Here is a 21,457-nt window from a genome sequence, read left to right as displayed (position 1 = left end):
GCTACTCACTGAAAGATATTTGATGAGAGACAATATCAAGTTAAGCATAAATATCAGTATTTCTTTCTGCTTTTATTTGTGTGTGGACAGAAGTTTGAAGAAAACATTGAAAACTTTTCATAAGGTATGATGTATACAAGCTTCATATCTGCATACTAACAATAGTTTCGGCTTGATGTAAAATAATGCATTTAAAAACACATTTTTGCATTGATATTAACATTCCAGCTTCTAGACAGCATAGTCATCATTGATTTAGCTATTGTATAAAATTAAACAAATACAAGGTTTTATGGTATACTACAGTATATGAGTGGGCACTAAAGGCCATCTCTGTACTGTAGGTTGCATCATCAGTGTTTGTACTTTGGTATTTTAATTTGTTTGTTATTGCAAATCAAAATATTTCTGAAATTATAAATCTACAGCAAGGTGAAAACATTGGTCAAACAACTACTACATTGATTCCCTTGACATTTGAATGTATTCAAACTCAGCAGCTTAACTTTAACTTTAACAGAATAATTACAGTAGAGCCACGTATTCCTTCATTGAAATTGTTCAAATACTAGAAACTAGTTCAATAGACCTACTAGTAATAATAGTGATATACTCACATAGGAGCACACAGGGCCAGGTGAGACCCATCTTCTCCTGTGAACGCTCTGAAAATCCTTCTACAGTACGTCCTGATCACTGTGAACTAAGAGCTACTGCTCTGTGTGTGTGTGCGTGTGCGTGTGCGTGTGCGTGTGCGTGTGCGTGTGCGTGTGCGTGTGCGTGCGTGCTTGCGCGTGCGTGCGTGCGTGCGCGTGTGTGTATGTGTGTGGTGGTAAAGGGTGTGAGAAAGATGGTACATTTCATGCCATGAGCTCAGCATAATTCAGCATATTCAGATCTGCTCTTCCTTCCTGTTTTTTGGAAGAGAGGCCGAAATGAATATGTGAACTCATTCATAGCAGCTCTATATAGATTTAGTCTTATTATGCATGGCTTAGAAGAATTAAATGTCTTGTACTGCATACAAATCTTCAAGACACGGACCAACTCCATGGTCATTCACAAATGAAGAACAGAAAGAAAAACCTCAAGATATGACAAATTATGTAATTTTTACCTTGATTCTGACCTTGAGCATTGACCATTGAGCTTAAACACAATATTTACTTATTTGGCTTAAACACAAAATTAAGCCAGCCTACTGATCATTCCAAAGTGTAGTGAAAATCCACCTCTCTGTTCTTGATTTTGACCTTGGCGGTCCCTTTGACCCTTGATCCCCAAAAGTTTATCATCTCTTTGGGGCAGCCTACTGATCATTCATCAGTTATTTTGTTAATAGACTGACATACTTTGAACTTTATTAATTCATTTAACAGCACAGTGTGATATCCTGGACAGTGAAGTGTGATATCCTGGACAGTGAAGTATTCCATCACTTAATTTTCCACAAGGAATCCAATGCATCAAACATATTGTCTTCTTGACAAGTTGAATGAAAATCCACATATTTTGTTATTTTGTTCACAGATGCACAGATACACTGCAGGAAATTATGTTCCCATTATTATGACTCTCTATGGGAGTGAAATGCTCATACTGTAGTGAATAATAACACTATAGAGCTATAAAACAAACATCTGTGTTCACCACCGAGAGAAAATTTATCTTTTATTTTATTCAGTAAGGGCATGTTACATTTGTTTGTGACATGGAGATTTTCAGGCTGCTTCGTGGTCTGAAAAGTCGGAAAAAATTATGGAAATGCTACATGAGAAAGTCATACAGCATTGTATGTGCCAGTGAATCCCCAAAAGAGTGTGAGTGTGCGCACGCACACGTAATGATAAGGTATATATATTACTTACATATAGAAAATAGTACGTAACTTAAATTAGTTAAGGAAAATGACAATGGTGATGAGCATAATGGGATGTAAATCAAGGGGATCAAACCAAGAACTGAGGAGCAAAGATGTGCTGTATTATGCAAGAACATTTACAATATTTACAAGGTAAGCAGACACAAAACAAATGACATGGATGAGAAAAAAATTCGAGACAAAAAAACGTGTCTATCTAGCTACTCAAGTGGCAAACATCCCTCACCTGGTGTGTAACATTAATCCATCTACCTATAAGTATGTTAACCCATTAAGACCTGAGGGCGATTCTATAAATGTCTTCTAAATCATAACAGTTTTCTGAAAAACATATTTTACTATAGTGGTGCTCAAACCTTTTCATGTCAAGGACCCCCTGAAACACTTATAATCGGCTGATTGTTTAGAACCGGGCTCAAGAGCCACTGAGAGGCCTAGCTGGTTTGTACGGCCAGCCAGTTGTCCTGGTACTCTGTATAGGGTCAATATGTTCCTCGAGCGTCGCTGATTACACTGGATTGTCTGATGAGCTATTCCTGATTGGGTCTATGTTGTTCACTCTGGAAGGGTTAAGACTGGGTCTAATGCCGATGATGAGATTAGTTCAACCCTGACATACGGCTTGTTTTATACCACTGAGGGTGGCTCCTGACATCACGGCGGTGATGTCAGGTGGTGTCAGGCATTCCCACATATGGAGCTGGCTATTTCTGTCATGCCCAAACCGGGGACTATGATGTCAGTCCTGGATGGTTCCGGTTATCTCCGTATATGGGGTTTCTAGAAGGAGTGTTCTGATGTCAGAGCTAGGTATGTTTTAGGAATCTCCTTTTCTAGCTATTCTATACTGTCAGACTTTGTCTCCATTTATGGGGATAGGCGAGTATGGGTGAGTATGCCCTGAATGTTCGTAACACCCCCAAAATTATATGTATTTGGCTGCCGCCCCCCATCTCAACATATTTTGTTCCAGGGACTCGCAAAGATTTTAGTTAAAAATGTTCACTTTAAAAGAATATATATGTCACAGGACGATTGAATAACCAGGACGATTGAAGACAGAGTGCTCGTTTTTAGGCACGGGGCTTCGGGGCGAGGCGGGGCTTTGCTGCGACGCGGACCTGTCTGTTGTTGTTACCCCCCACTTAGCAACCAGGAAGCTACGCTAGGGGAACGCTGAACACGCGTTCACACGCACGTGATAATAGTTATTGTCCATGACGGAGGCGCGCCGACTCAGCAGAGCTTGAGGCCGAGGAGGCGCGAGTGCCCGCGCTGACCGGCCGATGCTCTGATAGTCGACACAGCGCCGTCCGAGTTGTAAACCGATAGGGACAGAATAGTTATTTTCATGGATCACTGTGTGTGTGTGTGTGTGCGTCTCAGGGAGAAACTAAAACAATGCGTGTGTGCGCGGGCGCATGCATGCGCGCGCATGTGTGTGCATGCATGCGCAAGTGTGTGCATGCTAGGGCATTCACAGAATAGACGAATATTCGAATATTCGAATATCAAACCGACTATTCGACTATCAAACCACTATTCGATTATTAAAAAAAAAAAAAAAAAGTTTTTTTTTTTTTTTTTTAAGATATTATTATTTTTTTTATAATTTTTTTCTAGAGCAGACACGCAGCTGTGAGCTCTGGTGTGACGTCAACTCGCATTCCTTGAGTCGAGTCATCAATGCCGTTGAAAAAAAAAAAAAAAAAAAAACTTTTTTTATTTTTTTATTTTTTTGTTTTTTATAATCAAACCGAATAATCGACTATTCGAATACTTTTGGGTCGAATAATTCGAATACCATAAATCACTATTTGTTAATGCCCTAGTGCATGCGTGTGCTCGCGCGCACAAACGCGCACGCACACACACACACACACACACACACACCCACACACACACACACACACACACACACACACACACCCTCCCTCTAGTCTGGCTTGCATTGCCCTCTAGCGTTGGTTTTACAGAATTGCCTGAAAACAAGCGCTCCTTCTTCAATCGTCCTGGTTAGTCAATCGTCCTGTAACATATATATTCAAAGATTTGCACAAATGTTTAAGATTTTTCAAAAATAGCAGATCTACAAGCTCATATAAACTTATAAAACGTATAAAATATGCTAAATGCTATATGCTAAAGTATAAAATATGCTTTTTAGCTAAAAATTTAAAATGACACAAACGCTTTCCCGGTATTATGCATAGAGGATTCTCTCTTGCCTATCTCAGGTCCATGAGCATATCAGTGTTCCCATCATTTTTTCTTAAAAAAACAATTCACCGGGATCATCAGGCAAAACAGATACAGATATTTAAGATACATAAAAACACCTCTTGTTATGATGATCTGTCTCACAAATGCAACACTCATGACGTGTGTTGTTTGCACCTCCAAGACAATGGCAGAATCGGCCAAATACCTGTATGTGTGTCTCAAAGAATGGGCTTGAAATGTTACTACCAGTGTTGGATGTCCCACTAAATTGTACTTAAAACGTCGTAAAAAAGTAAGCTACCAACAAATATCATGGTATCCAGCAAAAAACTATACAATGTCCAAAAATAATAATAATTGTCATACAACACTGTTATGTAAATGTAACAGTGTTAATAAGTGTTATATAATTACACAAAATGTGATACAAATAAGTGCTTCTACCTGACTTAATTCTCCATGGTTCATGTGTATAAGAATAGTAGTGCATTCACAGTTCCTTTAGTCTCCTCCTTCTGTCCCCCGTATAAATGCCCTGCCACACCTCCACCTCTGCCTTGTGTATTTCCGTGTTGGAACGAGGTGGGTGTCTTCTGTTGTTTTCTCTGTATAACAAAATGGGAATAGTACTTGCAAACGATGTATACAGTGTTTGTTTGGCTTTGTTTAGAGAGGAGTTCTTTGCACTACAAACCGAACTAACCTGGAGACGTGTTGTATTATGTTATTTCTTGTCAGAATAAATGTAGTTGTGTTCAACGTAGGTTCGGGAGTAGAGACCGCCCTCTGCTCAGCCACTCACGTTCATGATCAAGTTCACCTGCACTGCTTATCTCTCAGCCAATCCACGTAGCAATCACCACAGTATAAATACACCTGCGATTGTATCATTTACCTGTTTGATTTAGCTTGCGTTACTCAAAATGCCCTCCTCCCCAACATTCCTCCATTATTTTGCTCTCCTAACATCTCTACCTTCTTTCCTCCAGGAGCCCCGGGGGGGGGGGGGGGGTAGCGTTCGGAGCAGAGGCGACAGACAACTCCAGGGCCGAGCAACCATGGTCGTCTGGCTCCTGAGACTACACCCCCACCCTGACAGTACATTTTAACAGCGGGCGACTCTCGGGCGATCGCCGGGCGACATCGTCCAAAAGATAAAGAAAATCCATCTTTCATCGCCCCCCCCCGCCCACTTCGCCCTATCGCCAGTAGTTGCCGGCTCTCATAGACATATAATGCACTTCCGGAAAATACTATCCTGATCGCCCGCTGTTAAAACGCACCGTGAGTCTCGCCCCACCTCGGGCTCCTCATCAATACACATACTGTACATCTCATTCCATTCAATAAATACTGTTTAACTTGAGCAGAAGGTGTGGTCTCTTACTAGTGAACTGGAGATTGTCTCCAAAGACAGTTCTGGGTCCGTCTAGTCCATTACACAACGCAGAGATAAAGACTACACACCGGTTACACTTGGTGCCGTGACGACCCGTCGCATCGCCGACCAGCGCTCGCCTGGTCCCCGGGGAAGAGCTGCTTGATCCCCGCTCCTCTTGTCCGTCCACCCTGCGGCCCCACCGCACTGCGCTCCGTCTGCTCCGCCTCTGTGAAGCCCTGCACTTGACCTTGAGTGCGCTCGACTCTGACGGTCAGTTTTTGTGGGGTTCATAGAGTTCAGACTTCATTCTGGAGTTAGTTTTTTTTGTTGTTGCTTACTTCCATGGACTGATTGATGCTTATACAAAATCTTGGTTTTTATGCCAGTTGCTGACATAAAAAAAACGAAAAAAGACACAAAAAAAGTGCGAAAAGTACACAATAATTGTTTGATGTGAATTCCTCATGTTTATTTCGAGTTTATCTGAGGGTTTATGAGGTCTAACAATTCATCTGCACTTTGCTTGAGTTTTGGTGGTGTTTTTTTAATACAGTGTGTCTTGTCTTATAATGTGATTTATATTGTACGCTGTTATGTTGCTTAGAATGGCTTTATTTTGAAAGACAGAAGTACCCTTATATTGAAAGGCTCTCTTGATTAGAAGAGGTCACTGTGACTTTAGGCCCTCTTGATGAGAAGAGGTCGTTAGTTAATGAACATGAGCAACTTGAGCTGTACTGAACCATGTTGTACTGAGTGAGTGACCGACCGCCTTTCATGTTTTTATGATGTTACAATTACAATTATGTCTTGTATCACTGCACATTTCTCTTGTTTATCCGTATGAGTTTTATCTCCTGATTGGATAGAATTGGTATTAGTCCAGGCATTTTAAGCAAAAATGGGGGTCAACCTCCCACTAATTGCAACAAAACCAAACTCAATGCATCCAACACAGTTTCTGGTTTATAGTGGACAGTATTGAACCTTTTGTGTGGAAATTAAACAAGAAAACATGCTTAAATCTTTTTTAAGATGGGTGTCAATGGGAAATTGTGACCTATTTAAGCATTTTTCAATATGTTCCACCTCTGGGATTTCTTAGGACTTTTTTTTTTTTTTGATAACTAACATACAAAAACGAAAAAAGTTCAAAGAGTTTCTGTTGCAATTTGTCCTAGGTTAACCCCTTATTATCCATAGAATGCCTATACTTGATATGCCTGTTTTGAATGGGCCACTTAATTGCAGCTTTCCAAAGATCCGCTCATCCAAACAAGTTCAAACTTGATACTGCGTTTCCCTGGGTCCCCAGCAACACACCTGACAAATGTCAACTTCATACAGTGTTCGGTTTTCAAGATATATAATTGTATATGTAATAATAGTGTCGATGGTGGCCATTTTGAATTAAAAATGTTTCCCTACATGCAATTCCTTGCGACTTTTTTCCTCTCATTCAGGACATATTTAGGACACAAAATCAGTTGAGTTTGTTTTTGTTGCAATTAGTGGGAGGTCAAGTGACATTATTACTGGACTATATCCTGATCTGAAAAAGAATTTTGTCTTTACTATCACAATATAGAGCTATTTAACACTGTTACTGAACAAACACTATTACAATGCTAACTATCAGAATGTAGAACTATTTAACATTTATTTTAACTAAACAAAAATCACTTATACCCACCTTTAATGCTGACAGAGAATGTACTGTGACCAAAACAGAGAGCAGATGTCTTGAAAGGACATGAAGTCCCATTTAAAAGCACATTCCCACATGAAGCAGAATAGATGAGTCATTGCGTTCATGGTAACCATCACAATGTCCTGTACTACAAACAACACATTTAGTAGAGAAACACTTCAGCAGTTTCATCTTTATTGACTTTTATTTTCTTAAAGTAACAAAGATTAAACATCAAACATATTGTATGAATGTAAGTGTTGAACACTGCTGTCAGATGACTAATCAACAAGAAGCATTCAGGTCCTTTGAATGGTTGGATGGATCCTATAGGCTCATCCATAATGGACTAAGTTCAAAACGAGAAATCCAACTCAGATTATGTTACATAAAACATAAAATAAGTAATATTAATATACATTAAGGGCCTTATTTTGCGCCCTGCGCTATGTGTTGGCACAATGCGTTATCCGTTAATTATGAACAAGGCAGCTGGTGCTGCCTCTAAACGCTTAAAGCCAATGGCATCTGGCACGCTGATTGGTTTTATTAATGTAACGTCCAAACCACACCTATGCATAATGTAAGGGGTAGCACAGGTGTTTTAGGGATAAGGATGGTGGCACAAAATAACAACTCAGCCACAGGAACGCCCCTTGCATGATGTCAAATCCCCAAATAGTGGGTAAAGCGACTTGGGCGCAAAATAGGGCCCTGAGAGCTCATAAATCATCTAAAGAAACTATAACTAATCCAATAAAACAATAAAATATATTGTTCATAACAAGCCTTGTTTAAAAACAGCAATAAAACTGCTGATTACATTACACAATATAAAAAATCACACCCAGTGTGAAGTGGGCGGTGTGGTCACAGTGGTCATCACAGTGATGGAAGTTCACTTAAAGAAAAGTAATACCCCTAATAATACCAACCATTGTACACCCCTAACTAAAAAAAAAACATAAATGTGTTTTTTTTTAAGTGCATAGTCCTATTTATAGGGCTATGCACATGTGTCATGTTTCACTAGCCAATCACAGTCCTGAATAGACTGTGATTGGCCAATCACGGTGCAGGGTTAGGGGGGTACACTGGTGGCCAATCACAGCGCAGGGCTGGGGGGGTGCAAATGTCCAAACCTCACATATAGGGGCGGTTTCACCGCAGGCAAAATGCATGACTGTAATTAACAATAAATGATAATGCTACCTTATTATTAACAGATCCTCAAAAGCTTTGTTCAAAATACGTAATACTCAAACATCTAAAAGTAAGAAGTGAATTGTAAAAAATATATAATTTATTAACAAATCTCCACATTCTATGGTGCCAATAGAAACAAATGTAATGAGATCAATAGTTGTGTAGCTCAGACTCTGATGGTTCACTGTGTGACAATCTATGAGCTGAATGACTAATGAACAATGATCAATCTATAAGCTGAATGACTAATGAACAATGACAAAAACACCTGGGCTGCATAGACATGTATTGTGTACAGTAGGATCAATAGATACATTTATTGATAACTAATTACTGATAGTTATAATGACTTGATGAAACATGATGAGGGTGGAGACAGACACGGTCCAATGTGATCTGATCTTCAAACACAGAGCTCTTGTTCCCTGTAGGTGTCATTGTCTTCTGACTTGTATCCTCATGAAGATCTGCCTCTTCTAAACTTCATTGGTCTTTCTGGTACATTGGACTGCATGTTCAGTGTAAATGTTCAAACCTTGACTGAGGTGATGGACAGTTATGTGATGGATGTGACATGAACTCCTTAGAGATCCACCTCATACACGTGGTGTCCTGGTTCTTCACTGGGTTCACCTTCAGACCCTCCTGGTAGATCTATGTCGTCATACTGGTGGTAGTTTGTCTCTACACTGGGTCCAGCTTCAGACCCTCCTTGGAGATCTATCTCTTCATACTGGTGGTATTCTGTCTCTTCACTGGCTCCAGCTTCAGCATCAGAACCAACAACGTTATAATAAACCATCTCAACGTTCTCCCGTCCGACATTATAATAAACTGCGGTCTCCACTCCTGCTCTCCGCCCTCTGGTGGCCTGGAGAAACACAGCAGCACACAACTTGATCTTACTGGATATTGATCATCTTCAATACAAACAGTGGAACTACTTCATTTACATTCTGGTCTGGTATTCAATATGAATAAAGATTGAATAAAAACGTATACATTACCTTCCAGACACGATAGAGGACATAGCTTATCACCACCAACAGCAGCAGCATTACGACAGTAACTTTGAGGATGTTAGATGTCAGCGGAGAAGCTGTGAGATAAAATATTTTACAACATCAAACATCAAGTAAAGATCAACTCTCATTAAAAGTATATTTTATGTAATTATTTAACATTTGTACATTTTATTGTAGCCTGCTTTATGTAATTTGCTTGATTGAGTAACATATTGTGACTTGAAAAGTCAATGTAATTCTGGTTACCTGTGACAGTGACAGAGAGGAACTGGCTCTTATAGTAGAAGTCATTTGAGTAAACATTGATGTGATAAACACAGCTGTAGTTCCCTTGGTGGGTGTGGTTTGCAACAGGAAACAGGAAGTTGGCAGAGTGATTGACAGCTGGCTGGGTGTAGTTGTGTGTTGTGTTGGATCCAGTGAAGGTGAGGTGGAAGGAGCCTCCTGGGTACTGTGGCTGGATGGAGCAGCTGGTAAAGAAACTGTGACCCTCCATCACATGTGACCCCTGATGCTGGCCCTCAGAAACCCCGTTCATGGAGGAGGAGAAGAAGGTGATGTTTGGATTAAATGGCAGATCTGTAACAAGACAGAGGTGATTGACTGAAACAACAGATTTACAAACAGAGAGACAATGACAATAAGGTCAAATGAGACAAATATCAAAATATTGGAAATAATTTAATTATAAACATCATTGTCTCTAAACAGACAGATGACTCATTGTGATTCTAAACTGAGAAAAATCTTAAATGTAAAGACTCATTTGCAGCTCATTTATCAAGAATCCTCAGTACACAAAACTAATCACATTTCAAATCAAAAGTTATTGGTTAAATGTAATGAAAGTAGAACATGTATTTAGGTTCTCATTTATCCTAAAACTTTAGTGAATGTGCAAACAACATAAATTAGGCAGACAGACAGACAGACAGACAGACAGACAGACAGACAGACAGACAGACAGACAGACAGACAGACAGACAGACAGACATATAGAAGAATGTAAATATGCCATTGAGGAAGTCACTGTTTTACCTGAACAGATCACCTCCAGTCTGGCAGTGGAATTACCAGAAACCTTTGTTCCACACTCGCTCAGTGAAGACTCGGACCCAACACATGAAGATGAAATCCACCAAACAGGTTCACACGTAAAACCAGAATTCCACTTTCTTGAAAAAGCAGAGCCACAGTCCAGCTGTCTACACACTACAGATGATGACTTCAGGTTCCAGTCAGACCAACCATCCACTGGTCTCCACTCTCCCTGGTGTTTCATCTCCAGTATACCAATGCAAGTACTGATTCCTCCCACCAACCTGACATCAGCAGACTCTGTACAGAGTCAAGACAATTAAAGACATTAAAGACAAAAGTAACATTAATTTCATTAGAAAATAATCTAAACCAAAAATATAGTTTGTATTTTACCTAAGCAGGTGAGTTCAACAGTCTTGTTAGGTGAGCTGGTGTTACTAGTTGAGTCTGAGGTTCTACAGTTCAGGAGAACAGACTCGTTGCCTTCACACTGGAACTCTTTGGTCCACATTGAAGTGTTCACTTCTCCATAGAGCGCCCCCTGGAGAACTGAAGGAGCCCCACAGCCAAGCTCCCTACAGACCACCTCTGCATCCTGCTGGTCAAAGTCACCTTCATACACTGAGACCCACGACTGATTAGACTTCACCTCCACTCTGCCTGAACACACACTAGTCCCATTCACCAACCTCACTGACTCTGGAGAGAGAGAGAGAGAGAGAGAGAGAGAGAGAGAGAGAGAGAGAGAGAGAGAGAGAGTACATTTCAAGTCGTACACTTTGCTAGGCTGATGATAAAAAGCATGAGTGTTGGGGGTATCAACAATACAGATTACTCACTACAAAGTAGAGGCTTTTTCACTGTCATTACTGCTGTTCAAACAAAACAACACAATCCTCACCCTGAACACCGGAGGAAGTTTCCGTCAGAGACCCACAATAACATTGAGATATTTATTATTTTGATATCACGATAATGACAATATTGTTGCATCACTACAAAACAATATATACAGTACACATACATGAACACATTCATATTTAGTTCTTAACTTCCTGGGGTTGCAGTCGCGGGGGTGCAGCACCCAGGGCTGGGGGTGCAGCACCTAGGGCTGGGGTTGTGGCCGTACCCTCAGCACCCCTACTTCCTGTGGCTGTGAAACAAACTGTGAATATTGCTGTTGTTGAAGTAGTAGTTTGTTACCTGAACAGATCACCTCCAGTATATACAAGGAAGTAGCAGACATGTGTGTTCCACACTCCCTCAGTGAAGACTCAGACCCAACACAGGAAGATGTAATCCTCCACACAGGTTTATGTGTAGATCCAGAACTCCTTTCTGTTGAAACAGCAGAGCCACAGTCCAGCTGTCTACACACTACAGATGATGACTTCAGGTTCCAGTCAGACCAACCATCAACTGGTCTCCACTCTCCCTGGTGTTTCATCTCCAGTAGACCAGTACAGTTACTGGTTCCTTCCACCAACCTTACATCATCAGACTCTGTAGAGACAAGAAAGTAAACATAAAAAAAACAAAGTATTATGTTCATTATAAAGTGATAATCCAAACCTAAAGTGTAGTTTGCTTTTTACCTGAGCAGGTGAGTTCAACAGTCTTGTCAGGTGAGCTGGTGTTTCTAGTTGAGTTAGAGGTTCCACAGTCCAGGAGAACAGACTCGTTGCCTTCACACTGAAAGTCTTCGGTCCACACTGGAGTGTCCACTTCTCCATAGAGCGCCCCCTGGAGAACTGAAGGAGCCCCACAGCCAAGCTCCCTACAGAAGACCTGTGCATCCTGCTGGTCAAAGTCACCTTCATACACTGAGACCCACGACTGATTAGACTTCACCTCCACTCTGCCTGAACACACACTAGTCCCATTCACCAACCTCACTGACTCTGGAGAGAGAGAGAGAGAGAGAGAGAAAGAGAAAGAGAAAGAGAGAGAGAGAGAGAGAGAGAGAGAGAGAGAGAGAGAGAGAGAGAGAGAGAGAGAGAATTTCATGAATCCACTATTGAATATATATGAATCCATTATGGATGCATTTCGATATCTAAACATTTCAAAGGCAAGTATTTTTAATGAACCCTTAAACACACACAAAGAAAGACAAATAGCAATATAATCAGTCTAGAATAAATTAGTACATATGGATATACATAATCAATAAATAAAAAACACATTCATAATTAAGTAATGAGGAAAAAAGAACAAACTAAAAACTACTCATCATCGTCAGATCCTCCCCAATAGCTCATAGGAGACTAATAGTCCCCCCCACACACACACACACTGATAGAATGATGAATGTGTAGGAAGACAAACAAACAGATGGAGAGGGCAATATAGACAGACAGATGGACAAACAGACAGACAGATAGACATATTAAATGAGTGACTGTAAAGATTGCTGTCATTGTTCATGTCATTGATTGCGTTACCTGAACAGATCACTGTGGGTCTGCCTGTAATCAAACCTTTCCGTTTAATACCAAAAGTCTCTATTATGACACAGTCGCTCAGTGAAGACTCAAAACCAGCACAGTAAGGTGTAATCCTCCATACAGGTTGATGTGTAAAACCAGAACTCCTTTCTGTTGAAACAGCAGAGCCACAGTCCAGCTGTCTACACACTACAGATGATGACTTCAGGTTCCAGTGAAACCCACCATCCACTGGTCTCCACTCTCCCTGGTGTTTCATTTCCAGTTTACCATTACAGTTACTGATTCCTCCCACCAACCTGACATTAGCAATCACTGTAAAGAGTCAATAGCGTAAACATTAATGCAATACAATTACTTGTATTTTAGAGTATTAAGTCAAAGCAAGAAAATAGCTGGTCTTTTACCCGAACAGTAGAGTTCAACGGTCTTGTTAGCTGAGCTGGTGTTACTACTTGAGTTAGAGGTTCCACAGTCCAGGAGAACAGACTCGTTGCCTTCACACTGGAACTCTTTGGTCCACATTGGAGTGTCAGCTTCTCCATAGAGCACCCCCTGGAGGACTGAAGGAGCCCCACAGCCAAGCTCCCTACAGACCACCTCTGCATCCTGCTGGTCAAAGTGACCTTCACACACTGAGACCCACGACTGATCAGACTTCACCTCCACTCTGCCTGAACACACACTAGTCCCATTCACCAACCTCACTGACTCTGGAGAGAGAGAGAGAGAGAGAGAGAGAGAGAGAGAGAGAGAGAGAGAGAGAGAGAGAGAGAGAGAGAGATCTCCGTCAATGCCGGTCAACGGGTGGATTTGAAATGACGTAGACCTCCGTCAATGGCAGGGAATGTGTTAATAAGCAGGATAATCAATGGGGAGCAGGTCATTATTGAGAAATAAACCCTGTCAGGGTGATTAGACCCCGACTGCTGCTGTGCTGCAACAAAAACATCTGATCAGATATGTGTGAGCAGCAGCACTAGTGCATAAGAACTGTAAAAGAGAAGCTTCAACAACCACTCATCAAACAGACAAGACAGCGGCCATTTCTTCTTTGATTTCATACGAGTAATGAAGGATTAAGTGCATTAATATGATGCTTTATGACGCATTTGCACACAAGCTCGCGAACGAGCTGCCGTTATATTGTAATTCAAATAGATGGCTCGGCATAATCTAGTTACCATTAAATTATAAGCAGCGATCTGCCCACTAGAGTCTTTCATGTGCTTCTGTTTACTTCCTACTCTTCCTGTCATGTGGGTGGGTATGTTGTCCAATAAGAGGCAGAATAGCCAGATACATTATCCAGCGCATTGAAGGCACCGTGAGGCAAGCTATGTATATTCAAGCCTTTGAAAAGGATTTGATTGGTGTGTTCCTGATGATGCAAACAATGTACCTGAGTCACTTGTTACGTCTCACACCTGCTTTCATAGAGAGGGCGTTTTTAAGGGCAGTTTTGGAGGTAAAAATCGACATCAGGGCTTTAGAGAAAAGCTCTCTCTCTCTCTCTCTCTCTCTCTCTCTCTTGCTCTCTCTCTCTCTCTCTCTCTCTCTCTCTTAGACAGTCTCTCTCGTAGAGTAAGCAGCAGTAAAACATATTACAAGACCTTCAAGACTGTAATCTATAATCAGTTGTTCTTCTTTCATCTTTGTTTACCTGTAGAGTTGTTTGTTGGTTTAACCTGGAGAGCTGAGGAAAATAAATCATCAAATAAATGAGTTTTGCTGTAACAGAGTACATGGATCCTCTCTACCAATACAGCAGCTTGTTGATGTGTTGAAATACAGGACAACATGTCCTTTGTTTGATGATATTCATTGATGAAAATAAGTTGTATACAGAAATATAAACTTGGATATAAAGATGTATTCATTCTCCTAATGTTATTCCAAATGTATGCGTCACTTTTAGATTCATATCACATATAATAGTTCAGATTTGAATAAGTAATAATCCAAACAAAAGGTATAGTTTGTCTTTTACCTGAGCAGGTGAGTCCAACAGTCTTGTTAGGTGAGCTGATCTTTCTAGTTGAGTTTAAGGTTCCACAGTCCAGGAGAACAGACTCATTGCCTTCACACTGGAACTCATTGGTCCACATTGGACCCTCCACTTCTCCATAGAGCGCCCCTTGGAGGACTGAAGGAGCCCCACAGCCAAGCTCCCTACAGACCACCTCTGCATCCTGCTGGTCAAAGTCACCTTCATACACTGAGACCCACGACTGATTAGACTTCACCTCCACTCTGCCTGAACACACACTAGTCCCATTCACCAACCTCACTGACTCTGGAGAGAGAGAGAGAGAGAGAGAGAGAGAGAGAGAGAGAGAGAGAGAGAGAGAGAGAGAGAGAGAGAGAGAGAGAGAGAGAGAGAGAGAGAGACAGAGACAGAGGCAGCAGAGGAGGAGAGAGGTTTATTGCATAGTATGGAGAGAGAGTAAGCATTATAATTTAAAAGATTCATGTATCAAACCAAAACAATGGATACATGAATCTATAAAGAATGCATCTGGAACTCTAAACCCTCTATTAAGTCTAAACATAGATCTGCTCTACCATCAAGTCATGTGACTCAATATGCATTTATCTAGTAAAAAAAAATCACGAGACAACTTAAATCACAAATGGAGTTCTTTACACGTGTCAAATCACTATTGTAAATGGAGTGAATAATGGTGAACTAAAAAAATAATAAAATGGTACATTTTTTTTTTTTTTCCCGCGATTTTTGTAACCCATTTTTTTCACCCCGGTGCCAATTTCCTAAGTGATCCTGGGCGCTACGCCTGCCCTACACCAGCGCTACACCAGTCCCCTTCAGCCTAGGGAGGCCAGGGCCGAGCTCATGCTTCCTTCAATGCATGAGAGCCAACTGACCTTCTTGTCACCTGACAGGGGGGAGTTTCCCTGGTAGGACGTAGCGCGTGGAAGGAACACGTTATTCCAACCAGTTCCCTTCCCCTCCATCAGGCGCCCCGGCTGTCATGGGGGAGGCGGTATAGCGACCAGGATTACTACATGTTTTTGTGAGGGTATTAACTACCCTAGGAGACACGGGGAGAACATGAAAACTACACACAGAGTAGGCCCTTTCACCAACCCCACCTAGGGTATGGGCGCTGATGACGTGGAGGAGAAGACACGCCCCCCAGCGCCCACAGCGTCCCAGGACCTTCTAGCTGTGAGGCGACAGCGCTACCGACTGCGCCACCGTGCCCCAAAAAAAAATGGTAAATTTTAAATGCATTTTGATAATGACACGACTTTTAAAAGCCACACAGACATGCAGATATAGATGGACAGATGTATGCACAGTAGAGACAAGCTATAGATTGTATGTGAGAGAGAGAGAGAGAGAGAGAGAGAGAGAGAGAGAGAGAGAGAGAAAGAGAGAGCAATGATATAAGAGAGTGTAAAGATGAGTGTCATTCTTTAAGTCATTGTTTTACCTGAACAGTTCACCTTCAGTGTGACAGTGGAATCATAAGACTTTACTGGTCCACACTCCATCAGTGAAGACTCAGAGCCAACACAGGAAGATGGAAATCACCCATCCGGCTTGACGTATAAAAATAGAAGTAAATTCTGTTGAGACAGCAAAGCCACAGTCCAGCTGTCTACACACTACAGATGATGACATCCTGTTCCAGTCAAACCAAGCCAACAATGGTCTCCACTTTCCCTGGTGTTTCATCTCCAGTATGCCACTACAGATACTGGTTCCTCCCACCAACCTGACACCATCAGACTCTGAACAGAGAATAAGCAGTAAAAAGTATGACTTTAATTAAAAGACCTTGAAGACTGTAATCTATTTTCAGTTGTTCTTCTTTCATTGTTGTTTACCTGTTGAGTTGTGTGTTGGTTTAACCTGGAGAGCTGAGGAGAAAAATCATCAAATAAATGAGTTTCACTGTAACAGAGTACATGGATCCTCTCTACCAATACAGCAGCGTGTTGATGTGTTGGAATACAAGACAAGATTCTCCTGTTTGATTATATTTATTTGATATTCAAAGGCTGGGAATTAGTGAATGATGAAATGTATGATTTATATAAAAACAGATGAAAATCAAATGTAAACAGGATTGAAAATTAAGTTTGTTTATTAAAAAAAACATTAATTGAATTGAGAGATATAGATATCTTCATAATGTTAATAACCATTATGCTGAATTGTTGTCATATATAATACATCATATTTTGCTAAATAATAATCTGAACCAAAAGTTTAAGATTAAAGTCTTTTACCTGAGCAGGTGAGTTCAACAGTCTTGTTAGGTGAGCTGGTGTTTCTCGATGAGTCTGAGGTTCTACAGTCCAGGAGAACAGACTCACTGCCTTCACACTGGAACTCTTTGGTCCACATTGGAGCGTCCAGTTCTCCATAGAGCGCCCCCTGGAGGACTAAAGGGACCCCACAGCCAAGCTCCCTACAGACCACCTCTGCATCCTGCTGGTCAAAGTCACCTTCACACACTGAGACCCACGACTGATTAGACTTAACCTCCACTCTGCCTGAACACACACTAGTCCCATTCACCAACCTTACAGACTCTAGAGAGAGAGAGAGAGAGAGAGAGAGAGAGAGAGAGAGAGAGAGAGAGAGAGAGAGAGAGAGAGAGAGATTAAAAAGACCGAAATGGTCCCATTTTGCGCAGTGTTATGAGACAGTAATAATTATAATTCAAAATATGAATTCATTAAACGAAAACAGAAGTTGCATGAACTCTGAATGAATGCATATTATGGAACTTTAAACACATCAAGTGGTCAAGTTTGCAGATCACACCACAGTGATAGGCTTGATCACGGACAACGATGAAACAGCCTACAGGAGAGAAGTGGAGAACCTGGCACAATGGTGCCAGGAGAATAACCTGGCTCTCATTGCTGCAAAAACAAAAGAGATAATCTTCGACTACAGAAGGCCTCCTATAGAGATCACTCCCCCATCCAGATCGGGGGTGCTGCAGTGGAGAGGGTCAGAGAGTTCCTGGGGGTACACCATCACTGAAGATCTCACCTGGGCAGTACAGACAGAGCGAGTGGTGAAGAAAGCACAACAACGCCTCTACTTTCTCAGAAAACTGAAAAAGCTGGCATGGGTCAAAAGGTCCTAAGAGCTTTCTACAGAGGCACAACAGAGAACATCCTGACTGGCTGCTTCACTGCCTGGTACGGCAGCTGCACCGAGCTCAACCGCAAGGCAATGCAGAGGGTTGTGCGGACAGCCGAACGCATTAGCGGATGTGATCTCCCCCCCATCCAAGCCCTGTACGACGAACGCTGTTTCAGCAAAGCACAAGGAATCATCAAAGATCGAAGCCACCCCAACCACAGACTGTTCGAGATGTTGCCGCATGGAAAACGCCTACGCAGTCTCAAAGCTACTAGCAATAGACTGCAAAAAACATACAATCAGGTACATGAACTATCTGACAAGAACCAGAACGAACCAAGGCAAAGGGAAATGCTAAGCTGCCGCCCCCCTCCCCCCTCCCTCGCCCAACCATCCATCCCTCTTTTTGCACTACTATGCCTGAACTGCACCTGCTGCACCTGTTGTATTTATCTGTATGTATCTGCTGTATATAGAATATATCGCATATAATAGTTCATATTTTGGTAAGTAATAATCCAAACCAAGGCATAGTTTGTCTTTTACCTGAGCAGGTGAGTTCAATAGTCGTGTTAGGTGAGCTGGTGTTTCTAGTTGAGTCTAAGGTTCTACAGTCAAGAAGAACAGACTCGTTGCCTTCACACTGGAACTCTCTGGACCACATTGGACCCTCCACTTCTTCATAGAGCGCCACCTGGAGTACTGAAGGAGCCCCACAGCCAAGCTCCCTACAGACCACCTCTGCATCCTGCTGGTCAAAGTCACCTTCATACACTGAGACCCACGACTGATTAGACTTCACCTCCACTCTGCCTGAACACACACTAGTCCCATTCACCAACCTCACTGACTCTGGAGAGAGAGAGAGAGAGAGAGAGAGAGAGAGAGAGAGAGAGAGAGAGAGAGAGAGAGAGAGAGAGAGAGAGAGAGAGAGATTAAAAAAAACGAAATGGTCCCATTTTGCGCAGTGTTATGAGACAGTAATAATTATAATTCAAAATATGAATTCATTAAACGAAAACAGAAGTTGCATGAACTCTGAATGAATGCATATTATGGAACTTTAAACACATCAAGTGGTCAAGTTTGCAGATCACACCACAGTGATAGGCTTGATCACGGACAACGATGAAACAGCCTACAGGAGAGAAGTGGAGAACCTGGCACAATGGTGCCAGGAGAATAACCTGGCTCTCATTGCTGCAAAAACAAAAGAGATAATCTTCGACTACAGAAGGCCTCCTATAGAGATCACTCCCCCATCCAGATCGGGGGTGCTGCAGTGGAGAGGGTCAGAGAGTTCCTGGGGGTACACATCACTGAAGATCTCACCTGGGCAGTACAGACAGAGCGAGTGGTGAAGAAAGCACAACAACGCCTCTACTTTCTCAGAAAACTGAAAAAGCTGGCATGGGTCAAAAAGTCCTAAGAGCTTTCTACAGAGGCACAACAGAGAACATCCTGACTGGCTGCTTCACTGCCTGGTACGGCAGCTGCACCGAGCTCAACCGCAAGGCAATGCAGAGGGTTGTGCGGACAGCCGAACGCATTAGCGGATGTGATCTCCCCCCCATCCAAGCCCTGTACGACGAACGCTGTTTCAGCAAAGCACGAGGAATCATCAAAGATCGAAGCCACCCCAACCACAGACTGTTCGAGATGTTGCCGCATGGAAAACGCCTACGCAGTCTCAAAGCTACTAGCAATAGACTGCAAAAAACATACAATCAGGTACATGAACTATCTGACAAGAACCAGAACGAACCAAGGCAAAGGGAAATGCTAAGCTGCCCCCCCCCCCCCTCCCTCGCCCAACCATCCATCCCTCTTTTTGCACTACTATGCCTGAACTGCACCTGCTGCACCTGTTGTATTTATCTGTATGTAACTGCTGTATATAGAATATATCGCATATAATAGTTCATATTTTGGTAAGTAATAATCCAAACCAAGGCATAGTTTGTCTTTTACCTGAGCAGGTGAGTTCAATAGTCGTGTTAGGTGAGCTGGTGTTTCTAGTTGAGTCTAAGGTTCTACAGTCAAGAAGAACAGACTCGTTGCCTTCACACTGGAACTCTCTGGACCACATTGGACCCTCCACTTCTTCATAGAGCGCCACCTGGAGTACTGAAGGAGCCCCACAGCCAAGCTCCCTACAGACCACCTCTGCATCCTGCTGGTCAAAGTCACCTTCATACACTGAGACCCACGACTGATTAGACTTCACCTCCACTCTGCCTGAACACACACTAGTCCCATTCACCAACCTCACTGACTCTGGAGAGAGAGAGAGAGAGAGAGAGAGAGAGAGAGAGAGAGAGAGAGAGAGAGAGAGAGAGAGAGATTATTTAGAGGAAATAAAAAACTAAATTTTTGCAGTTATAAAACACAAAAATAATTATAATAAAAAAATGGTAAATGGTGCATTTATATAGTGCTTTTATCCAAAGCACTTCACATAGATTGTGCATTACATTCACCCATATATTCATACACCGATGGCGGAGGAAACCATGCAAAGCACCAACCTGCTCATCGGGAGCAATTAGGGGTTCAGCGTCATGCTCAAGGACACTTGGACACTAACTATGGGGGAGCCCGGGATTGAACTGGGAACCTTGCGGTTGCTCTACCCCTGAGCCACTGCCGCTCCATAATAATAATAATTTAAAATTTGAATTCATTAAAACTAAACAGAAGTTAAATGAATCTTAATGATTAGCCAATTATTTTTTACCCCTTTTTCTCCCCAATTTAGTCGTTATGCCAGTTGATTCCTCCCCACACACATGTCTGTGTTGTCACTGCTGTTGTTTCCTACTGACTCACCTGCCAGTGCGGAGCCCCCACCAGGAGGACGTAGAGCCTTCGTCCTACTCCTCCCGCCCAACACTCCCTGCTGACAGGTGCCACCCCAGCCCGTAGGAGTATGTGTAATGACTAATACCCTCCCCGCCCGGCTTCCATCCCCCGAACACCTGAGAGACCATATCTGCTCTACTGTCCACTCTTGTGACTCAACATGCATTTATTTAGTAAAAATCACCACAAGCACCTTAAATAACAAATGGATTTCTTTACATGTAACTAATCACTATTTAGTAAATCAGTACAGTTAGTGGTTCATGAGACAGTAATATATCTGCTTACCTGTTGAGTTGTGTATTGGTTTAACCTGGAGAGCTGAGGAGAAAAATCATCAAATAAATGAGTTTCACTGTAACAGAGTACATGGATCCTCTCTACCAATACAGCAGCGTGTTGATGTGTTGACATACAGGACAAGATGTCTTTTGATTCTCCTGTTTGATTATATGCATTTGATATTCACAGGCTGGGAACGATTAATGATGAAAAGTATGATTCATACATAAAAATCACACCCAGTGTGAAGTGGGCGGTGTGGTCACAGTGGTCATCACAGTGATGGA

At 42.0% G+C, this 21,457-nt stretch overlaps 1 protein-coding gene and 1 long non-coding RNA gene across 2 annotated transcripts; both read right to left on the bottom strand.

Annotated features, from left to right (window-relative positions):
* Positions 1-7,459: 7,459 nt before the first annotated feature.
* LOC308101394 (scavenger receptor cysteine-rich type 1 protein M130-like) lies at positions 7,460-12,684 on the bottom strand (the record flags this gene model as incomplete). Its single annotated transcript, XM_080450817.1, has 8 exons — positions 7,460-9,253; positions 9,390-9,481; positions 9,654-9,986; positions 10,446-10,745; positions 10,842-11,147; positions 11,652-11,951; positions 12,044-12,349; positions 12,678-12,684. The coding sequence occupies 8 exons, from the start codon at positions 12,682-12,684 to the stop codon at positions 8,966-8,968; spliced, it is 1,932 nt and encodes a 643-aa protein (XP_080306943.1). The 3' UTR covers positions 7,460-8,965.
* An 859-nt stretch (positions 12,685-13,543) lies between these two features.
* On the bottom strand, positions 13,544-15,021 carry LOC308102103. The gene is made up of 3 exons (XR_013934620.1): positions 14,886-15,021; positions 14,559-14,591; positions 13,544-13,608 (listed from the first exon to the last, which is right to left on the bottom strand). It is a non-coding gene; the product is annotated as an uncharacterized lncRNA (long non-coding RNA).
* Between the last annotated feature and the right edge of the window lie 6,436 nt (positions 15,022-21,457).

The sequence above is a fragment of the Gymnoscopelus braueri genome, assembly GCF_963280865.1.
Source record: "Gymnoscopelus braueri genome assembly, chromosome: 15".
Lineage (NCBI taxonomy): Eukaryota > Metazoa > Chordata > Actinopteri > Myctophiformes > Myctophidae > Gymnoscopelus > Gymnoscopelus braueri.
This window is presented reverse-complemented; position numbering and strand designations above follow the sequence as displayed.